Source organism: Adiantum capillus-veneris, chromosome 13 (assembly GCF_014529385.1).
Source record: "Adiantum capillus-veneris isolate H3 chromosome 13, ASM1452938v2, whole genome shotgun sequence".
Lineage (NCBI taxonomy): Eukaryota > Viridiplantae > Streptophyta > Polypodiopsida > Polypodiales > Pteridaceae > Adiantum > Adiantum capillus-veneris.
This window is the reverse complement of record NC_140943.1, coordinates 145374727-145400471: the sequence shown is the minus strand read 5'-3', so window position 1 is coordinate 145400471 and position 25745 is coordinate 145374727. Positions and strand designations below refer to the sequence as shown.

The following is a 25745-nucleotide window of genomic DNA, read 5'->3' as shown; positions in this document are numbered from 1 at the left end:
TCGTGCATCCTTATCTTTATGATCTTGGGGGCTCTTCTTCTTTCTACTTTCATTTTGAGAAGTCTGTTTTGTTTTCTACGTCATGATCTCATTTGTGGGGTAAGTCAAGTTGCTTGAGTGTATGGCAAAGCCCCGTTTCGCATGACTAATCAGTTCTTGAATAGAATCTGACTTTTGCTCTAAGCAGTGATCTCGGATCTCCGTAGGAAGTCCCAAGGTAAACCGCTCAATCTGTTCTTTAAACGAGATCTTCTTGAATGAAGAAGCGGGTAGAAAAAAGCTCCAAAATCTCTCGCAATATGCGTCCAAGGTATCTTTCTTGGTCATCCGGAGATGGTTCCAAGCACTTTGGATGTCGCGTTCGTACTCCCAAGTCAACCAAGAAGAAATAAAAAGCCTTTTAAATTTCAGCCATTTAACTGACGCTTTCTTGTTCAATCGAAGAGTGGACCACCATGTTCAAGCATTTCCCTTGAAGTAAGAGGTAGCCCTCCGAATCTTGGAGTGCTCTGAGTAATGCCCTCCAGAGAAAGCTATATCAAACTGCTGTATGAAGGCCAAATCCCGCGAAGCATCTCAGAATCCAGAAAAAGTGTCAAATTTAATTGATTGTCCACTTTCTTTAAATTCTCGAACTTTCTTGCTTCTATCCTCCAAAAAGTCATACTAGTTGGCTTCTTTGCATAAAATCTATGATCATCGGAGTCCGAGTCCTCTGTAGAACTATCAGAAACTGGGCGAAACTTAGGCTTCTCTGCCTTTTTCTAGCCCTTTCCGAAGCTTTCCTTTTTGCTTCGCTTTTTCCCTTTCCTGTCTTCTTTGCTCCAGTCACAAGAGTTAGAAGAACTGTCAGAAGAAGAAGAACAAGATACTCCTTCAAATCGCACATGCTTCTTCTGCTTTCGTGCCGAGGCAAAAATAGATTGACGACCCAAATAACTCGGGAGGTCAGTTCCTTTGTTCTGCTTTTTGTCGTGCTTTTTGGCTTTGTTGGTTGCATCAAAAAACTGGGTAATCTGTATATCGACCACCTCTTCTAATTCTTGCTCTGTAAACATCCTTGGAGTAGGAGGTTTCTTGAGTGCCGGTTTGAGGGGTGGTTCTATGGCCTTCCACCACAGAACCACCTCTCAGTGGCCTTCCGCCACTGAGACGGAAAGCCACTGAGAGTGCACTTCGTCGAAGGATGTCTGAGTCAAAAATTTGGTAAATTTCGGATCCTTCGCAAGATTGATCATCATCTTTGTCGCATCGTCAACCAATCATCGACGCTCCATCTCTTCAATCTCCGCCTGAGTAGGCCGAGGCAGGCCATACTCCTCGTGAGAATTCCCAGATGCAGAGGAAGTCGATTGATCTCTGTTTGAATCCGTAAGTGTCGCGAGAAAAGGATTGGATTTCCCGGTAGAAGAGAAATCGGTCGTACCCACCCATAACAAACTTGAACACTCCAAATCAAGATTCTACCACGACACAGCAGAGATTCACTTCAAAACAATTCACAGTTCACGATTGATTCGCCACGGCCCGACGGAGTTCCGTGCCTAGAGATATTGGCCCCAAAGACTGGCGCCCCTTTCGGTAATTCTTTTTGTATTAATTTGTGCTCAAAGTACAAGGAAGTGGGAGGGGTCTCACTCTCAGATTCTCTGCAGAGTGGGAGCCCAAACCACTTACTTATTTGTTTACAAGGGATGCCAAAAGCAGAGCCCCAAAAGCTTCAAAATCAAAAGCTTCAAAATCAAAAGCTTCTTTTAAAATCAACTTAAAATAAAGCAATTTATCCAAAAAGCTTGCGTAGAATTTCTCTTGCACAAAAAGAAAATTTCCGTACTGCTGCCCGTAAATCACGGAAATCCGTACGCTCAGCCACGTCAGCACTGTCAAAGGGATTTGTGACGCGAAATCCGGAAATGCCACGTCAACAGTTTTGCAGCGTTTTCCGGGCCTGCTGCTGCTATGGGAGTGTGTTGCCACGTCACTAGTTTGTGACGAGCAAAGAAAGAAAAGACAAAGACAGGACTTGTTCCGGATTTCATGGGGGCAACCTTAGACCATGGGGATGAGGGCACCGAGCTCTCGAAAGCGTGGGGCAAAGTACGACTCCAAACAAGGTCAGGAGGCCCTGATATTTTTCGATGGAAGAAATAGATCTCAACAAGCATAAAAAATAAAATAAACCTCCACACAAGAAGAGAATTCATGCATTCCAATCACCAACTATGCATTCGGTTCAAAAGTAACATATACCATAAATCGGTAACAAAACCACACGTCACAGCACTTGTCAATGGCTCACAATAAATCAATGCATGGGCAAGTCATACGACAGTACGCCTATGCATCGCACAAGATACAAAGGGAGCTCACCGCCTCAAAGCATTTCTCTAGTACCACTTGTGGCATGCGCAGTGCATGTGCGCGCGCGCACACACACACACACAAAACACACAATGATGGACAGAACTCTGCTTGCAAACACAAACTATAGAGATTAGCTCCCTTATTATCTTGTTGAGTTAGTGAATCAATTAGTTAGTATATGGGCGACCAACCACCGGATGTCCGGCCACAGCGTAATTTACCCAACACACTGGGTTTTTCATAGCTATCCAATAAAGTAGCCCCATTTCACAATGTAAGAGGCCTCCCCCATAGCCCCTCCACGAGTCTTCTACTGCACAAAGCACCTCTATATAATATCACAGACCCCATAGATTCTCACACGGGGAGATGGTTGAAGAACCACCCCACGAAGCTTCAATGTAGAGAAAGCAAATGCAGGCAATTGATCACTCGGGCTGATACGGGGCTGTGGTTCGAATTCTACAGAGACCTCCAAAGGCGCCATTAGCGGGTCTCTGGGAAAGCCCCTCTAACAGAGTAAAAATAAGAAGGCTCCACCATAGACCCACCATTGTGGAGTGCCCTGTACCAGGGGCAGGGTTGTCGCAGGGAGAACAAGTACCCCATAGGCAGCTAAGTGGACAGTTTAGAGCGTGAGTTCAATGAGCTGGCAGAATCTACATAATTGCGGCGGGTCATTCCTAACCTTCTTATAGGAGGATCGGGACAAAAGACTCCTCGTGAGTTTGGGGGTGGTTGAAGCACCCCCCAAAGGAGCTTGCTGAGTAGATTCCAGATGCAACCGTTGCACACGATTGCAGGTCACAATAGAGTTCTCCTATCTTCAAGGACCCTCCATTGGAGGGCCCTTTCTCCATTAAAGGGCCCTCTAAATGCTTAGTCAGCGCCCCTTACTCCTATATTCTGGTTATCCAAAAAGGTGAGGATCTGAGCTTTCTATTTTAATAACGGTTGTTAACTGGGCTACCTAGAGTTGAAGATTGAAGGGGCATTTTATTTTTGTGGGGGTTGGTTGAGGCACCCCCAAGCTAAGAGGGCTCCCCCATAAACCCTCTAAATCAAACTTTAAGAAAAGGGCCCTTTTAAATGTAAAGGGCCCTATAAAAATGCCTTTGTGTGCCGATGAGCCCTTCAACAACAAGTTTCCAGTCATTTGCACCAAGGAATTGGGAGTACTCTTTCTCTTTTTGACTTGTTGACCTCCTATACCAAGTTATAAAAGTGTCTCTCAAGTGTAGGGGGTGGTTGAAGGACCCCCTACATTTTCAGTGAGACATTTTAGGTGAACTTCACTTTTGTGGAGGCCTATGAGGCACGGATTAGTTTTTTCAAGGGCCCCCTAATAGCACCTTGCCCTCTAACTGCTAGCAGTCACCACAAGATTTTAGGACAAGGACCCTTCAACAAAAAGGAGGACTATGGGGCACTTTTCAAATTTCTAGATGCCCCTAAATGCATTTTTAAAGGGCCTATGGGGGAGCCCTCTAAGGTTGGATACACAATAAATCTCAGCCTGCCTATCACTTTTGAGGACGGGCAGGCATGCATACACACCAAATACTCCTTATTTTAAGCAAGTGTGCACTTTCCAGCAGCTTCTTGTAGCCTATTAGTTCAGCATCTCAATATGGACGTGCTGGGGGAAGATCAACCCCCACCCGAGCTTGGGCAAGGGGTCGCGACTACCTGAGTTCTTGTCCTCTGCCGTTTTGTGCCCACAAATGCCAACTGGCTTCCAGGAGCTCGCTCTCTCTCTCTCTCTCTCTCTCTCTCTCTCTCTCTCTCTCTCTCTCACACACACACACACACACACAGGAGTTCGCACACCTACCTGAAGCAGTGTTTCAGACTTGCCGGAATTGGAGGGACCCACAATCTCTAAGACATGACCAGCGTGCAGAGGAAAGCGATGAAGAGGTGGGAGCGACGTGACGGGAGAAATTCTTCGGGAGAGGGTGCGCTTGAGTAGGCTCTTGGCCGACTCATCCACGGCCAGCCACTCCTTCGCCATTTCATTCAGGCCACCTCAAAGAAGTCACCCATTCTGCTCAAGGAAGACACCCATGCCCATTGCCATGTCAAGGAAGTGCCCGAGCTCGATTTTCGAACAACAAGCATAAGACTGGTTACAGACTGCTGCCCAACATTGAGGCACCTTTTGTCCACCCAATATTGGGCCCTAGTGTTACACACAAGTTTGGGCACTGAAATGCTATGCACAACAGCAAAACCAAGCATGTATTTCACGCATCAGCTAGATCAGCTATCAACATCAAGTTATTACGCACATCAGAAAAATTAGCTATGAGCTCCGTCAGCAAGACATGAGTGCGTTAAGTGTGCTCCGTCGGCATGACAAGAGCTTTGTTGCAAAATAAGAATACGATTTCTACAGCAAACCATATGTATGTGAAGAAGCCAAGCAAACTTGTTACATCTAAACACCAACAACTTATTTGAAGACTAGAACAAATCAAAACACCAGCAAATTGCCGAGACTTAACCATGAACAACACAAAATCGTACATTCGACCTGCAAGACATTGATTTGTCATTCACGACCAGCAAGACAACCACTGCAAGACCTACAAGGCATTGATTTGTACTTCACCACTTGCCAAATAAAATTGTACATTCAACCTCATCGAAATGTTGATTTGTTCTTCTCAAATGCATTAACAACATACAAATCAAGCTTCCACTCTACAGCAACTCGTACTTATGTGAAGACATAACCTTGCATGAGTACATGGATCTGTACTTGATGACCTTCCAAATAAAATTGTACATTCGACTCATCAAAATGTTCATTTGTACTTCTTGAATGCATTAACAACATACAAATCAAGCTTCAACTCTACAGCAAATCGTACTTATGTGAAGACATAACCTTGCAAAACATGAGTACATGAATTTGTACTTGATGACCTGCAGCACAACCATTGTTGATTAACATGGGATCCTAAGTAACAGAATTGCATTAACAATATAAAAATCAAGCAAGCACTCTCCAATACAAATCAAGCTTCGACTCTCCAATACATAGAAGCTATTCACTCCAATACATAAAAGATAATTGAGCTACTCGCTCTCAAAACTCTCATTAGCAGAATCATTGTCTCCCTATGTCGTAATCCCAAATAACGCAATTTGCGGCCACTGTCATGTGCAATATAATTGAGTGGAAGCCCTTTCTGTTGAAGTAGTCCTCATGATTGGCTTGAGCAGCAATGATTGGCACATGTTGCCATCCACTGCACCTACCACAAAGGAATGTCGTGATTGACTCAAGATCCTTGGCGAGGCTTTGCATTTTTTCAGTCGAAGGCCAATTGACAAAAAGATCATGCAAACCAAAAGAAGATACTGCATCACAAAATTGGATGACAATCTCTTGCGATGTGGCTGTGGAGATTAAGTACATGTCTGTAATAATTTGGAGATTTGCCCCTGAAGCCAAGCGATGTAAAGCTACACAAACTCTTTTGCCAATGGGGATTGCCTTGCAAACATTTGTGTCAGAGCGGCGCATCTTTGGAGCTAACCATGTTGTTAAGAACTTGAAGGTGTCTTTGCTTACCCATGAACATCTAGATTATCAGAGTAGCTACCATTCAAGCACTGCTCTGTGAATGTGTGTGGCCGACGATATGTCCAACATGCTCTATTCTCATGCCTTCTCCTCCCTGAGCGAGCTTCTCTAGCTGGGATTAATCAACCAATGAAACAAGTAAGAACATGAACTTGGTACGTGTGGTCAACCATGCCAGCATTGTCATATTTTGTAATGGAAATGGCCTATGAACTTTGAGAGTAGCGGAATTAGGAAATTAAGTGAAGCACTTTTGTGAGGTTACTTTGTGAGCATAGCGAGTGAACTTAATTGATGGTAGCAACACAAACATAGTACTTAATTAACTTGGCATGAACAATACTTTTGCAAGAGAGAGAGAGAGAGAGTTTAGAGAACATGACAACAGTTGAGGACCGGATTCATACGGAGCCGGTCCCCCCTCGAATAGGCATTTGTATTATAGTTTCTCCCATCAAGAGAGACTTGTTACAATACGATCTTTGTGTTCCTTGTGACCTAGGTGATGCAATGAAGATAAAAAGCTTCATGCATCATAAGCATAACATAAACTTTGTAGAAATCATTAACTATCCCAAGCCTCAGTCCCAAGGCCTCAAACACCTTCGAAGGTGGAGAGAGCTAGTGGGGAATGAGGATAGGGAAGAGGAAGAAGAAACATTCCATAGGAGAAAGAAATAGTTCCTCACTTATCATCACTCTTCTTGTTAGCATACATAATAGCATAATAATGAAGATGGAGAAGATGGCAAGCTTAAGGATTGAAGCATGGCTCTTGGTTGGATTTGCATTCCATAGCCAAGAGTGTTGGTGTAGGCTCTCACTTCTCGCAAGCTTGGAGAAGGAGGTGGAGTTCCTCAACTTTCACCAAGTGAGAATGATCCACAAAATGAGTGTGTGTGTGGTGTATACCCCAAGCACCCCCCTTGCTTGCTTGGGGCGAGTTCTAGACTTTCCACATGCTTCAAGCTCATTGGACCCCTCTCCCCCTAGCCAGTCACATGCAGCATGCATTCAAGTACATGAGTAGTCTTTGGACAAGTGTCCTCCTTACCCCTTAGAGAGAGAGAGCTTGAAAATATCTAGATATTTGTTGGATGGAACTAGAAGCGCATTGGACCACTCTTTAGCCCAACCAATAGCATTCAAGCACACCATGTGGCTAAGCATAGGGAGAGTCTCACATGTGTCCCATGTGCCCCTTGAGAAAAGGGGTGCCCTTTGGGTGAGTGGGAGGTTAAGTCAAAGATTCTCCTAACTTTGGGACTTTCCCCCTCCTTTGTAGGGTCTCTTTTTGACTCAAGCACCTTACCTCCCATGCATGGGAAGCTTCTCAAGCACCTTTCTCATTAAGTTTGTAGGGTCTCTTTTTTACTCAAGCACCTTACCCCCCATACATGGGAAGCTTCTCAAGCACCTCCTCATTAAGTATGACAAGCACCTCAAGTACCTTAGTCATCAAGTACGACAAGCACCTCAAGCACCTTAGTCATCAAGCACGACAAGCACCTCAAGCACCTTAGTCATCAAGCACGATAAGCACCTCAAGCTTAGGTCGGGTTCCCACCTCAAGCTTAGCCCTAGCTTGCCTAAGGTCAAAGGGCTTTTAACACTAACCATTGAAGTTCTTTAATGAAGCTAACCCTAAGGTCTTTTAAGCTCCATTAGATGCACGTTACTCTTTGATAGACTACCTCCTTTTGGACCCGTATTGAGATGTAACCATCTCTCCTCTTGGTCCCCTGTTGAGATAAGTCTAGAAGCACTTATTGCACATTGCTCTTTGGTAGACCGTCTCCTTTTGGACCCCTATTGAGATACAACCATCTCTCCTTTTGGTCCCCTGTTGAGATATGTTTAGAAGCACATGTCTCTATTCTAACACTTGTTCCGTTTATTCTCCCACATTAATTGATCAGTTTAATTTGTGAAAATCATTTGGGTTAGCTAGATATTAGATTTTATGACATTACCTCTTTCTTGAAATCATAGTCGTTCTCGACTATGAGGTAGAGAAGATAAAGCCTAGTCATTAGTCCATGTTACTTAGTGGGTAGAGGATCCCTTTTTACCCTTTGACATCATTCCAAGATGGATGACTAATCCATTTGGTGCTTGGGAGACGTAGCTGTCGCAAGCATGTCTACTCTTTAGTCCATATCATACTTCCAAAGTAGAGTGACAAGTTCTACTACTGGTGTTTGTGAGACGTCGTCACAACAAACATGATACTAAGCACGCATACTATTTAAATTTGTGCACAATAAAAAAAGAACTAGTCTTATAAGACAAAAACATTGTTCATTTAAAATGCATTTTCATATGCTTACTTAAGGCATCGTTGTAAGCATTGACAAGGTTCATATTATTATTAAGCTAGGTTCTTTGCATCCATCTAGCATCTTTAAAAGAATAATTCTTAAACTTAATAAGATATCGTCAGATAATCTTACCGTTTCTTAATACCTTGTCTTCATGTCATAGGATGGACTCATATTGGAGTACTTGATCTCTGATTTTTGGAGGGTCTGCAACTATTGCTTCTTTTGATGGTGCTCCTTTGTAAGGCTTACGTAGGCTCTCATGGAAAACATGGTGCATGAGCCAATGGTTGGGGCAACTTTAATTGATAAGCCATCTCATTGGTTGGCTTTAGAATTTAAAAAGGAACATAGTATCTTTTTGCTAGTTTAGCATAATACTCTTGGTGGCCCATAACATTCTTGCCCGTAGTATCCTTAGACGAGCCTTGAGAACCTTTAGCAAGACCCAATCATTTTACTTAAAGGCTAAGGCTCTTCTGTGCTTATTAGCAGCAGCCATTTTTGCCTTTGCTTTGAGATGGATATAACCTCTTTAGTCTTTGGAAAAGATTCTTGTGAGTCTCGGCTATATTCATTAGTAGCGAAGATCTTCCCATGTACTTTAAGTAGTAAGGGACTTTTGGATCTTCCCTCTTTAACTTCGAAAGGTGCTTTTCCCATAGAAGTATGTACAATGTCATTGTACGCATACTCTATAAGAGGTAGGTTTTTCTCTCATTGAGAACGTTGATCTACTTCCATGACATAGGCTTTTAGTAGATCAAGAATCATTATATTAGGTTTTTCACTTTGGTCATTTGTTTGTGGATGATAAGCCGAAAGAGAAATTTAATCTACTTCCTACATTCTCAAAGAGACCCTTCTAGAAATTACAGGTCATTCTAGGATCTTTGTCCGACACTATGGATGTTGGAAAGCCATGATACTTGAAAATTTGAGATCTGAAGAGGGTTGCCATTTGATGTGCCTTAATAATCTTTTTGATAGGCATAGAGTGTGCTTTCTTGTTAAGCCTGTTGAGACTGAAACAATCCAAGTTGCTTCCCTCGATCAAATTTCAACTTTTGGTATAGCACGCATTTTGAAACATACTCTTGTATGTTTACTTTTCATGGTAGACCAATAGAAATACATTTCTTCTCCTTGAAGAGTAGATTATGGATTCCCCCTTTGCCTCGCATAAGGAGAAGTATGGGATTCATACATGACTTTCTTATTATATGGGTGAGTAACACATAGCCTATTGCCGTTTGGATAACCATCCTTCAAGGTGAATGGCTCTTTTTTCTTCCCTAATGCAAAGGTTGTAATTACATACTTAAAGTCTCGATCAGTAGTGTTAAGTATGGAGCTTGATTTACCCCTTGTAATTTTTTGTGTTAAAAACGCACATTTGTAAGGCCCCCATTATGAGGAGAAGCCATCGTGCGTGAAGAAAAATAACTCGTCGAAAAATCAAATCACTTGCCGAAACCAAAATTTTCACGTCCAACCTCGAGCCGGAATATTCCTTGTCACCGGAATATTATGGCCGGACGGCAGCCGGAAAGTGATCGGAAAACGATCGATCGGTTGGCCGGTGGCCGGATAGTCAATGGCCGGTGGCCGAATTCAAAAGCGAACTTGTCTTCTCAACGGCGGCCACACATGGGCGGATTGGAGGGTCCGGTTTGGACTTATCTACACGAGGGCGGCTACACATGGCTGCCTCTCATGAGAGAGGGCAGCCCTTTTGGCCTATAAAAGGAGATCATTTCTACACACATTTCATAGTGTGAAGTTAATGCAACAAGGTGGGTGTGAGGTGGTGAGAGTGAAGCAAGGCGAGAGCTCCAAAAGGGCATAATCCCTTTGTAATCTACTTCTTGTTTTGAAGTACTAAAGCCATTGAGTGGCTGCTTTTTCGTGGACGTAACCCACATTGGGTGAACCACGTATATCGTGTGTACTCTCTCTCTCTCTCTACTCTATAATCTCTTGTGTGTGAAAATTATCTCTCTCCATTAAGGAATCTACTCAATTGTCTACTTAGCTACGTCATATTTTGTAACAAGTAGCATACTCATCTATCATAAAAGATAGATCATTGTGAGTTGCTATAGACACCACATTTACCCTTGGTCGTTGTGAAAGTGCATCAACCACTTGATTGTGCTTGCCAACAATGTGAGCACTATGAAATTTAAATTGCAAAAGAAAGTTTGCCCACCTCATTTGTTTGTCGAAGAGCTTGGTTTGCGTCATGAAGTTCTTGAGGCTTTGTGATCTATTCGTAGGATGAATGGAGTCCCCAAGAGATAGTGTTTCCACGTGTTTAGGGCATATAAAATGCCTAGTAGCTCTTTTTCGTATTTTCCCAATGCTCACTTATCGGAGTTGAGTCTTTGACTCTCATATGCTATGGCATGCCCTTCTTGAAGCAAAATAGCTCCAAGGCAATTACCACAAGCATCGCATTGGACCTCAAATGGCTTTGAGAGATCTAGTAGTGTGAGTACATGTTGAGATAAGATTCTCCTTAAGCTTTTTCAAAAGCTTCTTGCACTTTTGCAATGCATGAATACTTAACGTTCTTTTTTGTTAAGTCATGTAATGGGCTTGCTATTAGTGAGAATTTTTTTAATGAAGCATCTATAGTATGCACACATACCTATGAAGCTTCGCACCTCCTGTAGATTCCTTGGATCAAGCCATCCTTTTAATATCTCTAACTTTGTTGGATCCATACGGGTGCCATCTTTAGAGATAATGTGACCTAAATATTGAATCTCTTGTAGGAAAAATACACTTTTCTTTTGATTAATGAAAAGCTTATTCTCTCTCACAACTTGAAAGATTACCTGGAGGTGTTGCTTGTACTCCTCAAGAGAATTTGAATGGCATAAAGATTTTTGTACATCATGACTTTGAATGCGTGTGGAGCATTTGTCAGGCCAAAACTTGTAACTTATCAAATACATCTTCTACCCGCAACACGGGAACTCTATTTTTTATAGTGGTCTTATTTAGTGCTCTATAGTCGATACACATGTGATATGTGTCGTCTTTCTTTTGCACTAAAAGCAACGGTGAAAAAAATGGAGAGGAGCTAGACCTCACCATCCCTTTTTTTTAAACCAATTCATGCACTTGCCTCATGATCTCCTCTTGTTGAGCTTGTGAAACTCGATAAGGAGGCTTGTTAGGCAGTGAGCCTCCTAGTAGGAGCTCAATTGCATAGTCATCATCCCTCATTTTCGAGGTAGCTCACTAAGGATGTCATCAATGAAAACATCTTGGGATCCATTTAGGAAATTAGACAACTCTAATTCCTCTTGATTCCCTTTATTGCAAGGATATGGTGTTCCCCAACTCATTAACATCTATGTACATGCTCTCTTCCCTGTAGGTGAAGTAGATTCTCCTTTCAGGGAACTTCATGTTGGAAACCATGCGGTTAAACCATGGTACCCCAGCGATAACATTCTCATGTTTGAGAGGGAAGATGAAGAAATCCTTTTTGTCCACATAGCTTTGGACATGACGCCTTAATTTTCCAATTAAGGAAGTAATTGAGACGTCTTGTCCCTTGATAGCTCCATTGGCTTTCAATACATCTCCCATCTCATGGGCTTGTATGCCTCGCTTAATGGTCAACTCCGTGGATATGAAGTTGTGAGTTGAACCAGGGTCAAACAAAATAAAGGCATCATGCTCTTCCATCTTTCCCCAAGTATAGGAAATGAGAAATCCTTGGCAATGAGCATCCTCTTTTGGAGCTTCAAACATAGAGGCTCTAGGAGTCTCATTGCGGGCAATTCTCTTGGGGCAAGGATGATAACCATGGCCTTGCTCCCCACACTAAAAACATTTGTGGTCCTTACAAAAAGCTTCTAGCTCTTTAGGAGAGAGTTTATAGTTACCTTTGTAAACTCCCTTCTCCTTGGACCGATTGTTGTTGTTGTTGGAATAGCCTTGGTAATAATTTTGGACATTGGTTTTCCTCTTGGCATCACTTTTGTCTTTATTTTCCATGGGCTTGACATTCCGTCTAGACCCTTGTTGGAAATTGATATGCGAAGCAACCATGGTGTGGTGGATTACTTTGGTGATAGAACTAGGCCGTTGAGAGTTGACATACTCAGCCATCTCTTTGGATAATGCCGCACAGAATTGTTTCTTTTGCACGACAAAGTCTTTCTTTTAAAAGACACTAGCCTTGAGATGTAAATCCCAAAACTTGTCCACATATTTGTGGATAGACTCATGAGAGAGAAGCCTCAAACTCCGCCATTCGGTGGGCACTTTGTCCTTTGCATCGCTTGCAAGGAATTGCTTCATGATGGAAACTCGTAGAGTTTTCCATGTCTTTGGGGCTTTGTCGTTGCCACGAAGGCTAGCCCACCATTGACGAGCCGATTTTTGGAAGTGCGTAGCTACATGGCATAGCTTGGAGGACTCCGTGAAGCCCTCATCTCCAAAGGCCGCATCAAATTGTTGGATGAAGGCCAATACTTTGTCGATAGCACCAAAGGTGCCATCATAGGTGAGAAAAGAGATACTCTGTCCTCCTTCTTTGAACTTCTTTAGCTATTGTGACCTTCGCCATGCAGGGTAAGATTTGCAATGTCTTCCCCTCTTGTATTCTCTGGGAGAATAGCCATAGCTTTCGTCGAAAGATGTTGGCGGATACGCCGCGATGGACGTCAGCACAACGAGAACTCACCTAACAAGATTTGTCAGCCCGCAGGCGCGTGGAAGCAAGCATAGGGTGTCAGTCAACCTACTCTCGATCGACTATTGACTACTTCCTACAGAGATCTCTACCCAATGTCTAAGCTACAGCCTTCGAGAGTACACAAGAGGAGATTTCCTACAACGCTTTCAAGAGCCAAATACCCATCAAACGTTCTCGAAACGCTACGGAACTTGAGGGAAATCCTATTAACACCAATAGGTCGCTCTCCCTAAAGTCCAAGAACCAAAACTCCAACCCTAACCACCCGGTGCAAAATAACGTACGATGTCTAATCGAAATTTTTAGGTCGACGTTTTTGAAAACTAAAGTGATTAATGTGTAGCTCTACTCATTGCGAACGCGTGGATATGCTGAAATGCAAAAACAGACACCGTATGCTCACCGAATCACCAGATATAGCTCGTGGGTCGATCTCGCGAAGTCCGGCCGTACACCTGCAATGTAGGTGTTGGCGTGTAGCTCTCTTCGGGGGCAACACGCTGCACTTCTCCGCACTCGATTCCGACCACCAGTGTGTATGTAGCGTCAAGATAAAACTCTCACTCTCTCTCGTACATAGAGTACGCTCAACTCACACAGAAAAAAACTTATAAAAATGACAAGGGTTTTTTTTTTGCATTAAGGTCAAAAGTGGTATAAATACCTTCCAATCTCAAACCATAATGTTCCAATTTAACCAGTTTCTTAGTCTAAATGTCAAAAATGGGATACAATTTGGAAGCTTCTGCAAGCCCCACTATTTACAAAGGTGAAATGACGGTTTCTTCTCAATTAAGGAATAATTAATTACAAAGGAAATTAGTATCCCGCCGGGCAATCATCCTCCTTTGAGTGTGTTCAGTCACTAACACTCCCCCCCTCCTAGATCATGTCGTCCTCGACATGACAGTAGAGCTGCTTCTTCAGTGGAGGCTTTCGCGCATCTTCAGAAGAGACATACCGTGCATGCTCGGCCAGTAATGTAGGGCCGAATATATCTGTATCAATGGTGAAGAAACCGGTGTAGAAGGCTTCTTCAAAGGCCTCGAGATGGTACGAGGGCAAAAACATTAGTTGTTGGTAGAGGACATGTATCACCTCATGGGAAGGCTGAGCAGACATTTCATATGCACATCTATATGTGTCTTGGAAGAAGAATATGATGTCTGTTGCCTATCTAGGTTTAAAGATCTCAAACACTACCATAAGGGTTTTACATATTTTCCTGAGCATAATGCAAGATAGGTCAGGCGAGCTAGTGAACAATTTAATGGCGCCCGTTAGGGTTTTCACCATGTATTGCTCACTCATTCTCTCGCCTACCTTCAAGCCTGGCAGCTTTGGGTAGTTGAGCCACGTAGGGTGGCTTTTCTTCAACAGCTCTTGTTCTTTCCAGGTTCGCATCTTTGGTAGAGGGCAAAAGCTAAGGTTGTCTCTGATTATTTTAGGCGTCTCTACCAGATGAACTGTGAGTATTTAGTTAGCCATGCCTTTCTCCATTTTGGCTGAGAGTCCACAATAAGCTTAACACCTTCTGGTTTGGAGATATCTTCTTCGTATAGTGGCACTATCGGCTCCTCTTTAATCCGCTTGTTTATTGTAGCAGCTTCATACTTGATAAGAGGATATGGGAGAGAAGGTTGTAGCCATTCATGTCGAACGACATTTGCATCTAACTTCTGAATGGTCATAGACTTCAATATCCTCTGCTCCCACTCCATTGCTTCTTTGGCGGTGTCTTTTATTGCCACTTCTATTGCCTTTTGTATGTTTTCTTCTTCTTCTTGTGTGAGATCCTAGGGCTCTTGGGATGGTCCCACAAGGATGTCCTCTTGCATTGTTGTGTCCACTGGATCTGACACATTGTCTATGTCAATTCCTTCCATTGTTGCTGGCCATGTGCTCAAGTGTGGCTCTTCAGTCTGTTGTTGGCCTTTCAGCTCATCAATCTGCTTCTAATATGCTTTCTTTTCCTGTTCATCTTGATCCCCCATGTTCACTAAGAGGTCGTTCAATTCAGCATTGGCTTTTTCAGCCTCTTCTAGCTTCCTCTTGGTGTCTTCATTTTTTGTTTGCATCCTCTTTAGATCCTCGTCCATCTTCTTTTTCAAGGCTGCTAGCTCATCTTTCATGGCCTTGTTCTCATCCTCCAAACGGCTTTGCATCACTAGGGAGCCCTCTGCCAGCATCAATCTTTGTCTCTTCTCTAGTGTCAACTCCTTTTGGAGTTCCTTCATCTGTTCTTCATATAAATCCTTCTCTGAAGTAGTGCTAGTTGAGGTAGCAGCTCTGACTCTGCCCGGAGATGCCCTTAGCCTCTGGATGGTCTGATCTTTCACTTTCATTTGATCTTTTAGCTCTATAGCTTCGTCCTGACTTGCCTCATGTTCTAGCTCAGCTTTTTCCTTAGCATTCCTTAAAGTTTCCACTTCTTTGGACTCATCAGCAAGCTGGAGTGTGAAGTTGTCCCTTTCTTTCTCCGCATCCGTCAGTGATTTGCTGATTTTTTTGTACTCCTCCTCTGCTCTTTGAAGCTTTTGGTCTGCTGCCTGACTCTGCCTTTCCATCTCTTAGCATCTTTTTAGTGCCGCGTCCAGATTAGCTTGCAGCTTTGCTTGCTTCTGTGTTTTCTTGGTCCATCTTTTGCAGCGAGTCCACCTCGGCTTTGATTTGAACTTCATTTGCTTTGAGATTATCAATTTCACTTTCAGTGGCCATAGACCTTGCTCTGAGCCCAGTGAGTCTTTGCATCACTTCATCCCAATCATTGGCTTGTGGCTGTAAATCCACTGTATCTGTGGCCATTTCCTTCAACTCCACCAATCGAGGGCTCAGCATATAGTCTTTGGGCCTAGTGCTAGACAACTCAAAAGCTGCATTAGCTGCCTCTTCTCAAGAGTATCCAATAGCTAGTAGATCAAGAAATATTCTATAGTTTTTTTCTTCTAGATCTGGCTTCTCATCTTTTGGTTCAACTTCTGCCTTCTATTCTTCCTCTTTGTTCTTCTCTTCCTTGGCGTCTTGTTGCCCATCAGATTTGTTCAACTCCTCAGTTTGTTGGGTTTGAGGAGGACTAGGAGGAGGTGGTGATGGTGGAAGGCTGGATTCTCGACTTGATGGTGGGGTTGTTTGCTTCTTCTTGAAGTCCCGATTGGCCTTTGTTTTCCTCTCTCTTTCTTGGCCTTCCTGCTCTTCTAGCAGCTACCACCTCACATCATCATCTTCTTCTTCGGTAAAAGGTATGTTTGGGATATTCTCAGCTGTAGCATCTAAGATCTCGAATATCTTTATATAATCTTCAAAGCGATCCCTTTGAGTCCTTCAAGATGATCCAGACATAGCCTCAAGTGAGGGCTTCCATAATTCGCTCAGATCCCCTTTTAGTGCTCTCTCTACTCTGAAACTTTCCATTAGTCTTTCCAGCCTTGCTGCTTTCTGTGACTTTGTTTCCTTTACTGGCACCTGTAGAGTTTCTTTCTTTCCCTTCTTGGGCTCTGGTGGCTCTTCCAGCACTGTCTCTAAACGGTGCTTCAACCTTGTGGCTACCCTTGGAGCCTTAGGAGGCTCTTCTTATTTGTCTTCCTTCAGCTTGAGCCAATCATTTTGGGAGGGAGGTAGAGGCCAATTTCCCTTGGCATGCAATGCTCCATAAATGACTTTGGTTATCAACTCACCAGGCACAATATAAGTGGGATTTTTGGTCCCCATCTTCACAAGGTTGTCGTGAATGTAAGCGGCATAGTTTATCACTCTCGGTTTGCTCTTCTGCATCGCCCAGGTGAAAGTGGTGGCAATAGCTCTAGGTGGCATTCTGTATTTCTGTGGCCGCTTGGTACACATGTGGAAGTACTGATTGTATAGTTGGCTCATGATGGCCACCTTCGGGTTTGCAATATCTTCAAATGTATAGTTATTTTTCTTTTCTGAGTAGACCTTAATGTCATCTCGCCTCTTAGTCACACTGCCTCCTTTGTTAGAGAGGTCAAGTGTTGTTGCCACCACCTTCTCTGTGATGACAATCATTGTATTAGGCTTGCCTTGCAGATCTATAACTCCGGCTATGCCGTCCTCTTTGATTGCGGTGACAAATTCCCACACTCTTTTAACATCAATCCCTGCTAGCAAGGCTTCAAAGTAATTGTGGAGATCCAGTTTCTCCAAGTCTTGCTCCTGACAAATTCATTGAGCTCTTGAGGGATCATGGGTAGCTCTACTGCATTTCCTTCTGGATCTTTAAACACTCCTTGGTAGATTCTCAGATCATTGGTTTTTAGTAGGTCATCTTGAATCCAAGTGCTTGTGGGCTTCAGGGTTCCCTCTGGGATAACAAAAGGCTCCACTTCTTCTAAGTAGTCCTTGATAGTCATCCTCTTATTCTTTGCAGGTGACTTTGTGGTTGCCATGGATCTTGTTACACTCAATAGTCCAAAGTTAGCATTTTTTTACAGATTAGCTGATAAACTGAGTTCTGACTACCCAATGACTTGAAAATTGAAATAAGAACTCAAAAGGGACTAGGGAAACCATGCATGTGCCCACAATAGATTTTTGGCTGAAAAATAAGCATGTAGACATCCTACGCGTAGGATGTCTACCTTCTCTCATTTTGATGAAACTTGACATGCTTGTGGCCCTTGACTGGTGCAACATGGCTATGTACTTGGAATTTGGTTTGGACATCAAAAAGTGCAATTTTGAGCAGATTTAGGCTTTTGGCTCACAAAATGGATAGGATGTCCTATATGGATGGCAAATGATATTCAATTGGGTTGAAATTTGATATATAGGCTTCTTATACCATGTAAAAGACTCCCATGAAGTCAATTCCTACACAGAAGGTCAATATGACCCTGGAGACATCCTACGCGTAGGATGTCTACTTTCTCAGAATGACTTGATTTTGGTTCTGTGGGTAGCCCTTAGCATGTAGAACATGGCCCTGCTCTTAGATTTTGATTTGGATAAGCATTGGTGTTGTTAGGAGCATGTGTAGTGTTTTTAGGCTCAGGAAAGTGCATCTTTGAGGTTTTGGGGGCCAAATGTGATGGGTCTGGCTTGAAATTTGATACATGAGCTTGTGAAGATGTTATAAAGATATGTGGAACTCAAAAACACCAGCTGGAGGTCAAATAGGGCATTTAGACATCCTACGCGTAGGATGTCTATTTCATTATTTTTCATATCTGACCCCACAGTTAGCTTGGCAATGTGCTAATGAGTATATTAAGCAAGTTTCATGTGATTTGGACTAGTTTTGATAGGTCTATGACCCATTATTGCCTCTATGCTCTGACTTTCCGTTTTTTGATGCATATGAGGTCAACTCTTATCCAAATGTGATGAAACTTGATGGCTAGCATGTATAAGCTATGTAGAAGTTGTGTATGAGGTGAGATATTGAGTTTGGTGCCCAAACATGGCCTTGAGACATCCTACGCGTAGGATGTCTCCTGATGAATTTTTTATGAGAAGTGCTACTAGTATATGCCCTGAGCCCCCTGAGTCCCCTTTAAGCCTTATTTCAATAAAAAAGTCAAAAAGATAGATAGAAACTCCCTGTTTGGCTTTCAGAGCCTCTGAGTCGTTTTCTGACTCTTGGAGTGCTTTTCGGCGATGAAATTTCTTGATGTTAGTCTCCATAGCTTCATGGTTCCTTGGGGATCCTTGCCATATGGTTTTTGTTGGCTTTGGCTTCACCGGAGCTCCATTTGGCGATTTGTCGCCCTGGAAGCGCCCGTGGTTGCGTTTGCATGCCTTCGATGACTTGTGGTGGTCTACCACCATAGGACTTGGTTGTTGATGGTCTAGGAAAGCCACTCGTAAAGTTTGGTGGCAAACGGACATCCGGTTTGGCCATGAGCCAGTTGTTTGATGCTTTGTGTGTCTGATGCCGTTTCTGAAGCTTAGTCCCACTTTGGGTCGCCTTATGGCCATGTGGGCTATATAGCCTTGTAGAGCATGTCGAGATGCTCCTACCCATGAGTTTTGGTAGCATTTGGGCGACTTTCCACCGATTTACCACTTGGTGGCCTCTTTGCAGGGCTCTAGAAGTTAGGGTTTTTCCCAATGGTTTTTTGCCGCCTTTGTGCATTCAAGAGTGGTCTCCTATGCTAGGGTAAACCCCCTATGAAGCCTTATTGCTATTGGGTTAGCCGTTAGGTGGCTACCTCTACCTGTAGGTCTCTACTGCCCGTTCCTCCTCTGAACCCTACACTAGTTTTTGCGACAAAACATCAAACATACGCGAAAAGCTCAAGGTGGTGAGCCTACCTCTCATATCTGGAGCCTGTCGCGTGGTCGTGCGCGTCGTAGAAGCAGCTGGAAGTCCGGTTTGTTCTGGGTGGCAAGAGCTCTCTCTCAAGAAGGGAATAGTAGAAATGAGCTCTAAGTGAAGTAAAAAAACCTTATAATGGGGTTCCCGAACCACTTTCTATGAAATTTGACATGTGCTCTCAACTACTTGCGAGATACGGTTTAAGCTTGAAAAGTTCTTGATTTGGACTCCGTTTGTCTAGTTTCCGAGAAATTTGACGTTTCGGTCAAAATCTGGCTAAAACACGCCTTCCGCACCATTCACATAATTGCACCCCCGTTGTACCATAGGTTGTCCTATAGTCACTGATTATCCGCATAATTTTTTGTTTTTCATTACGACCGTATTTCACCTGCTTTTTGTATTTTTGAAGTTTTTCTGTCAATAATTAGTAAAATTCAAAAAAAAATAGTAAAATAAATCCAAAAAATCCTCAAAAATCACAATAACTCACACTATGTACACTCACATGAAATTTTTATGGCCAGATTTCTCCGTTTTACCAATATTTTGCTCGAAAAATGGCTATTTTTACATATATACACACACACCTAGAGGCCTAATTTGGCGTTTGGCTCCATATACTTGTAGATTCGTGCTGTATAAGGACATATGTACTTAGGTTAGTTTAAAAAACTTTGTAATCAAACAAAAATCCTTCAAAATAGTCGAAAAACATGCCCTTTTTTGCTCCTTTTCACCTTCATTGGGTCCGCATTGAGAATGCCTCCCCCCCTCCTAGTCGGAGTCCTCCCGGACTACAAGGTATCGCCTCGGGGTATGTGAAGTGCATGGGTTAAAAATTGTGCTAATGCGCGGCCTTGTAATGTGGCCCTATTTGATGCATACTCAGTCAATGCATGGAAAAATCAATGCTGTGCGAGAGGAGGGAATAAGCAAGATGCTTATTGGCATTCGACGTCGAGGTTTCCTGTTTGTTGTTGATTTGGTTGTCGGATTTTCTTTGTAAGTAAAAGTTGTAACTCTACAACTCTTTATTTGATCGTCTTTTTTGCAAAAGTTGCTTGGTTTGCCGCTACTGTCAATATGGCCGTGGTTGTCTCCGTGGAGAGAATTGTCGTGGCTAAATTGGCCGTAGTATTTTTCTCATTTGCTTGACATTTGTAGCTTTGTTTTGGAGGTTTTTGTAGGTTTATTGCCTAGTCCGTGGTCGTCATTGTTGTTCTACTGATCAGCACCCACATAGATCGGTTTGCCGGTTTCATATGTAGTGAGTGTCTAGCTGCTGGTGTTGCTTGTACTCAAGGGAGTTCCTGTTGCTTTGGTTTTGGGATCCAAATGCGAGTCGCATTTAAGTGGTTACTGAGCATTCTCTTTGGGATCCATATCTTTTTTATTCCCGTGGTTGTTGATATAACTATGTTCTTCTGTTGACTTCTGCTATTGTATTGTGGTTTGTATGCCATGTCGCCTCTATCCTTTCGTACCCATACTTGTTTTTCGCATGTTGCTAACCTTGATCTATTTGCTGTTTTTTGTGTTGTCTTATTTTTGTAGTGAACATGGTTGTCAGTTCCCTGGTTGTTCTCCATGGGTATCGTGTTGTGCTTTATTGGCACTCATCCTTTTAGTTCTTTATCCAGTGATGGTGGTGCTATCATCTGGTTCTTTCGGTTTGTCTGAGCAAAGGCTACCACTTGTTGTTCTTGTGCATGTTGCAGTTTGAATGTACCCGAATTCCAATCTATCTGCACATTATACTATTTCTGCCAAGGTTGTCCCAACATCATGGGGTGTAGTGTGCTCGCATCCTCAACCACATAAAACTTGTGGGGGTAAACATATTGATGTATTTGTACATGCAATATTGTCTAGCCCAATGTTCCTAGCGAATGTGATGTACTACTTTCCAGCACTTGTGGAGTAGGATGTAGTTGATCTTCGGGCTTGAGCTGTTTATATAATTTGTAAGAGATCAGATTTGCTTGAGCTTTAGAATCAAGCAATGCTGTCGATTCAACTTGATTGCTACCCACTTTGACTGCAATTATTGGTTCCACTGTGTCTTCACCAAAATTTGTTAATCGAATAGCATTTATTCGCAACAGTGATCCACTTTGTTGTTGTTGTTGTTGTAGAAGCCTTCTTTTTGCAATGAGTTCTTTTGCTTCTGCTTGTGCTTCTTCTCGTACCCTCTGTTTCTCCTTCATCCATTGTTTTTCTTGATGGATTTGTTGAAGCATATCCTGTATTAGTGGTAAATGATACTTTTTTAACCGACACCCACTAATCCAATTTGGTATTTCTTCTCCTGCCAATGTAGCAAGTTTGACATCTCCACTTTGTGATAAGTCACTAATCACAAAGGGTCCCATCCCTCGCTTTTTAAGTTTTTTGGCATGTTGCTTCAAAGTGTAAACAAGTATATAATCACGTGTTTTGAACTCTTTTGTATGCACATGCTTGTCAAAAAACTCTTTTTGTCTTCTCTTTTTAGCATAGATCGAAGCTACAGCTCTCAGTCGAAGTTCATCTAGCTTTTCAAGATCATCTATTTTTGAAGAGAGCTCATGCCCTGTCCATTCTAAGCGTTTCACTACTCGTAGAGTTGGAACTAAAAACTCTATGGGTAATATAGCGTTTAGACCAAACACCATGTTGTACGGTGTTGTTCCGATTGATGTTTTGTAAGCTACCTTGTATGCCCATAGTGTTGAGTGTAATTACTGATCCCAATCCGTCCTTGACTCTGATACAATTTTAGTCAAAACAGTGCATAGTGTTTTATTTGTGGCCTCAGCTTGTCCATTTGTCTGTGGATGATATGGAGCAGATTTTCTATGTATGACCATGAATTCCTCTAGCAGATATTCAATGACTTCATTAAGAAAATGTGTTCCTCGATTACTGACAATTTCTATTGGTAATCTGTATCGTACAAAGACATTCTCATACAAAAATTGTGCAGTGGTTCTTGCGTCTGCTTTTTGTGTTGCTTTGGCTTCCGCCCATTTTGGGAGATAGTCCGTAGCCACAATGATATATTGGGTATGGGTGCGATATGCGGGGGGTGAAATAGGCCCCACAAAATCAATGACCCATTATGCAAATGCCCGTGCTCCCATCATTGGCCGTAGTGGCATCTCATCTCTCTTTATCGGCACCTTAGTGCGCTGACATACATCATAATGCTTTACAAACTCCTCGGCATCCATGTGCAATGTAGGCTACCATATTCTGCAGCTGCAGTTAAGACAATTTTTGCCGTCTTATCGCCTCAAAAATGGCATGCACTTCTTCTTCCATGTGCGTGTTCTAGAATCAGCACGTATTCACTTTCACTTGCATAGATTCTAAGTTGATTGTCCTTTCCTCTCTTGTAGAGTTGATTTCCAATTAAATTAAAGTCTCGAGCCTCCAACTCTATAGCCCTTTTTCGCGCTTTTGTTATGTTTTCACGAAATGTCCTTGCTATTAAGAAATCAATGATATATTGACTCCATGCAGGTGCAATGTTTACCTGAAACAATGTCGCGTGATCCACCGATCGTTTGGCACTACATATAGTACAATTGTTAACATAAGCATGTGTGTCAGCATACATAGTTGGCCAATAAACTCCTAAGTGTTTCAAGCTTTGGTGTGTTTTCATTGTTGAACAATGAAATGCACAATCCTGGATGTGTGCTTCTTCAAGATAACACTCGAATTCCTCTGGATTTATACATAATCGTAGAATTTGGTCCGAGCCTAGATGGTACAGTCATCCTGCAATTAACTGAATTTTTTTTGTTTGTCGGAATGTTTGTTGTTTGGATCTGTCTTCCTTGTTATCAAATCTACCTCCAAAGGAAAGAATGCTAACAATTTCTTGAGACCATTTGGGTATCATTTCAATATTGAAAAGATAAGCATCAGGTATGTCATCGTCTACTCCTTCAGGAACTTCCCCGTTTTGCAGCCTTGAAAGATGATCCGCCCGTAGATGAGTTTTACCCTTTTTTACTACCATTGTGAAGTCAAACTCTAGCAATATAATAAATCAGCGTACAATTCTCCCAGTATTGCATGGTTTATTTACTAGATACAAAAGAGCTTGATGATATGTGAAGAACACAAATTTGTTTGCAAGCAAGTAATGCCGAAATTTCTTTACAGCATAAATCATTCCTAATCCCTCTCTTTCAGTGGCGGTGTAGTTCTTTTTTACACTATTTAGCTGTCGGCTCGCATAAAAAACTGGGAAATCCATTGTTCCATCTCCAGGTTGAGCCAGAATACTCCCAATTGCATATGCAGATGCATCAAAGTGAACATGGAATATCTTTTCCCAATCTGGTGCTTTAAGTACAGGTGCTGATACAAGGTTTTCTTTAAGCTTTTGGAATGAAGTTTCACACTCCTCAGTCCAGTCGAAACTGACTAATAAGCGATACAGAGGTTGTGCAATGACTGCATACATATATATGAATCTTCGATAATATCTGCAGTGTCCCATGAAGGATTGTACTTGTTTGGCATTAGTAGGCCTGGGCAAGTCTACTATGACTCTAATTTTGTCTAGGTCAGTGGTTATGCCATTTCTTGAGACAATATGTCCTAAGATGCGGCCTTGCCTAACCATAAAAATGCACTTTTCAGGGTTGAGACAGATTCGATATATTCTGCACTTCTCAAATACCTTTTGTAAATGGTCAATATGTTCTTTGCGTATAAGAGAGTGGACACAGAGATCATCCATATATATTTCTAAGAAAATTCTCAGGTATTCTTTGAACGCATGAGTCATTAACCTTTGGAAGGTAGCTAGGAAATTTGTTTGTCCAAAAGGCATAACTCTATACGCATATATTCCCCACTCTGTGGTAAATGTTGTTTTGTGTTGATCCTCTATTGCAATTTCCAATTGGTTATACCCCGAAAACCCATCTAAAAAGGAATAAGCCCGTTTTCCAGCCACCCTCTCAAGCACATGTTCTGTGATCGGCAAGGGATAATTATCCCTTATTGTGGCCGTGTTCACTTTTTTTAGGTTCACACACACATGCAGCTTTCCGTTCTTTTTGGGGACAACCACAATGGGTGACACCCAATCTGTATGCTCGATTTCATAGATGAATTCAGCATCCATCAGCTTGTCAATCTCCTCTTTGATTCGTTTAGTGAATGTGTCATTATATGTGTAAGGACGCTGTTTGCTAGGTTTGACATCTGATTTCAAAGGAATTGTATGTTGGCATATCGATGGATCAACTCCTTTGAGGTCTTTGTAGGACCATGCAAACACATCTTTATACTGTTTGAGAAGTTGTGTTAGCAGTTCTTCTTCTTCAGGCTCTAAATCAGTTGCTATATAGACAGGATGAGGCTCTTCGCCTAGCGCAGCGAGGCCTATCCGTTTTACATTTTCTAGCCCATCGTAAGATTCCTGGTTTCTTCTTTTCCTTATTGGTGGTGTCATTATGATTTTTCTGTCCTAAATGGTGAATTTTCGATAGTGGGATGGTACATTCATGTTTTCTTTTTCTGACTCCTCCTTACCGTCACTTTCTCCCTCAGTAGTCCATACCTCTCGTAACGACCATTTTAGTTCTTGGTATTTCTTTTTACTCTCCATTTTGGTCCAGTCTGAATCTTTTGTCTTTTCCTGTTTTGACTGTTGATATTTTCTTGATTTTGTTTCTGTTTTAGTCTTCCGTGCTTGTTTTATTTCCTCATGCGTCCTTTCCCTTCGAACTCTTGAGAATCTTCCTGATATTTGGTCTTTTACACAATCCTCTGCCTTGACAAGCATTAGATAGTGAGTTTTATCTTTTATCCTTGGTATCAGGTTCTGTCTAATTTTGTTTTTTGCTCTTTTTTTTCTATAGCGTTCCTGGCGTCTAGGGTGTTGATTTGCAAAATCATAAAACTTGATATTCACTGTTGTCTCCCCACGCTCGCTTGAGCTGTCTGAACACTCGTTATCTGCATCGTTATTTAACTCCAGATGCTCAGAGGAGTCATAAAACTCTTCTTGTTCTTTTGAGTCTACATTCTCATCTCCTGCTAGTATAAGGCTTACCAAGTAATAGGGTAGCACATCATAGCCATCCTTATCGCAAAATTTTGTCGTTGGGCTATCTATAATGGTACAGACATCCAATGTTGCTAGTATGTGTTCCCATTCCAGAGGTTCTAAGGCATCTTCGGGAAAAGGTTCCGGAATGTAATCCTTGTCCTCAATAGCTCTTTCTAAGATGCATTCCTCTCTTTTTAAGCTCCCACAATGTGAAGCTCTGCACATCCATAGCTCTTTTTTCTGCCCTAACCATGCTGGGAGTTCAGACCCTGCCCATGTAGCTGAATCAAACTCTTCCATTGGTGTCTGGTTCACATCCTTGTAACTATGGTCTTTTAGGTATATTTTGGTTGTAGTCTCCCCATGTCTGCTGAGGTATATGTGGTCGTAACCCCAATCCTGGACCATCT

General features: G+C 42.3%; 1 protein-coding gene and 1 pseudogene across 5 annotated transcripts in view; both read right to left on the bottom strand.

Annotated features, from left to right (window-relative positions):
* XRCC2 (homolog of X-ray repair cross complementing 2 (XRCC2)) overlaps positions 1–4501 on the bottom strand; it is a 53812-nt gene extending 49311 nt beyond the window's left edge. For 4 of the 5 annotated variants that reach the window (XR_015190072.1, XM_086527504.1, XM_086527505.1 and 1 more), the window contains exon 1: positions 4199–4500. Coding sequence is in view for 4 of the 5 variants with exons in the window: in XM_086527504.1 (XP_086383630.1) it covers positions 4199–4378 (180 nt within the window). In the remaining variant the exon portion in view is untranslated. Of the gene's footprint in view, positions 1–4198 lie in introns of all 5 variants that reach the window. The other variant, XM_086527506.1, reaches the window with a different exon arrangement.
* A 978-nt stretch (positions 4502–5479) lies between these two features.
* LOC147445018 (uncharacterized) overlaps positions 5480–25745 on the bottom strand; it is a 31847-nt pseudogene continuing 11581 nt past the window's right edge.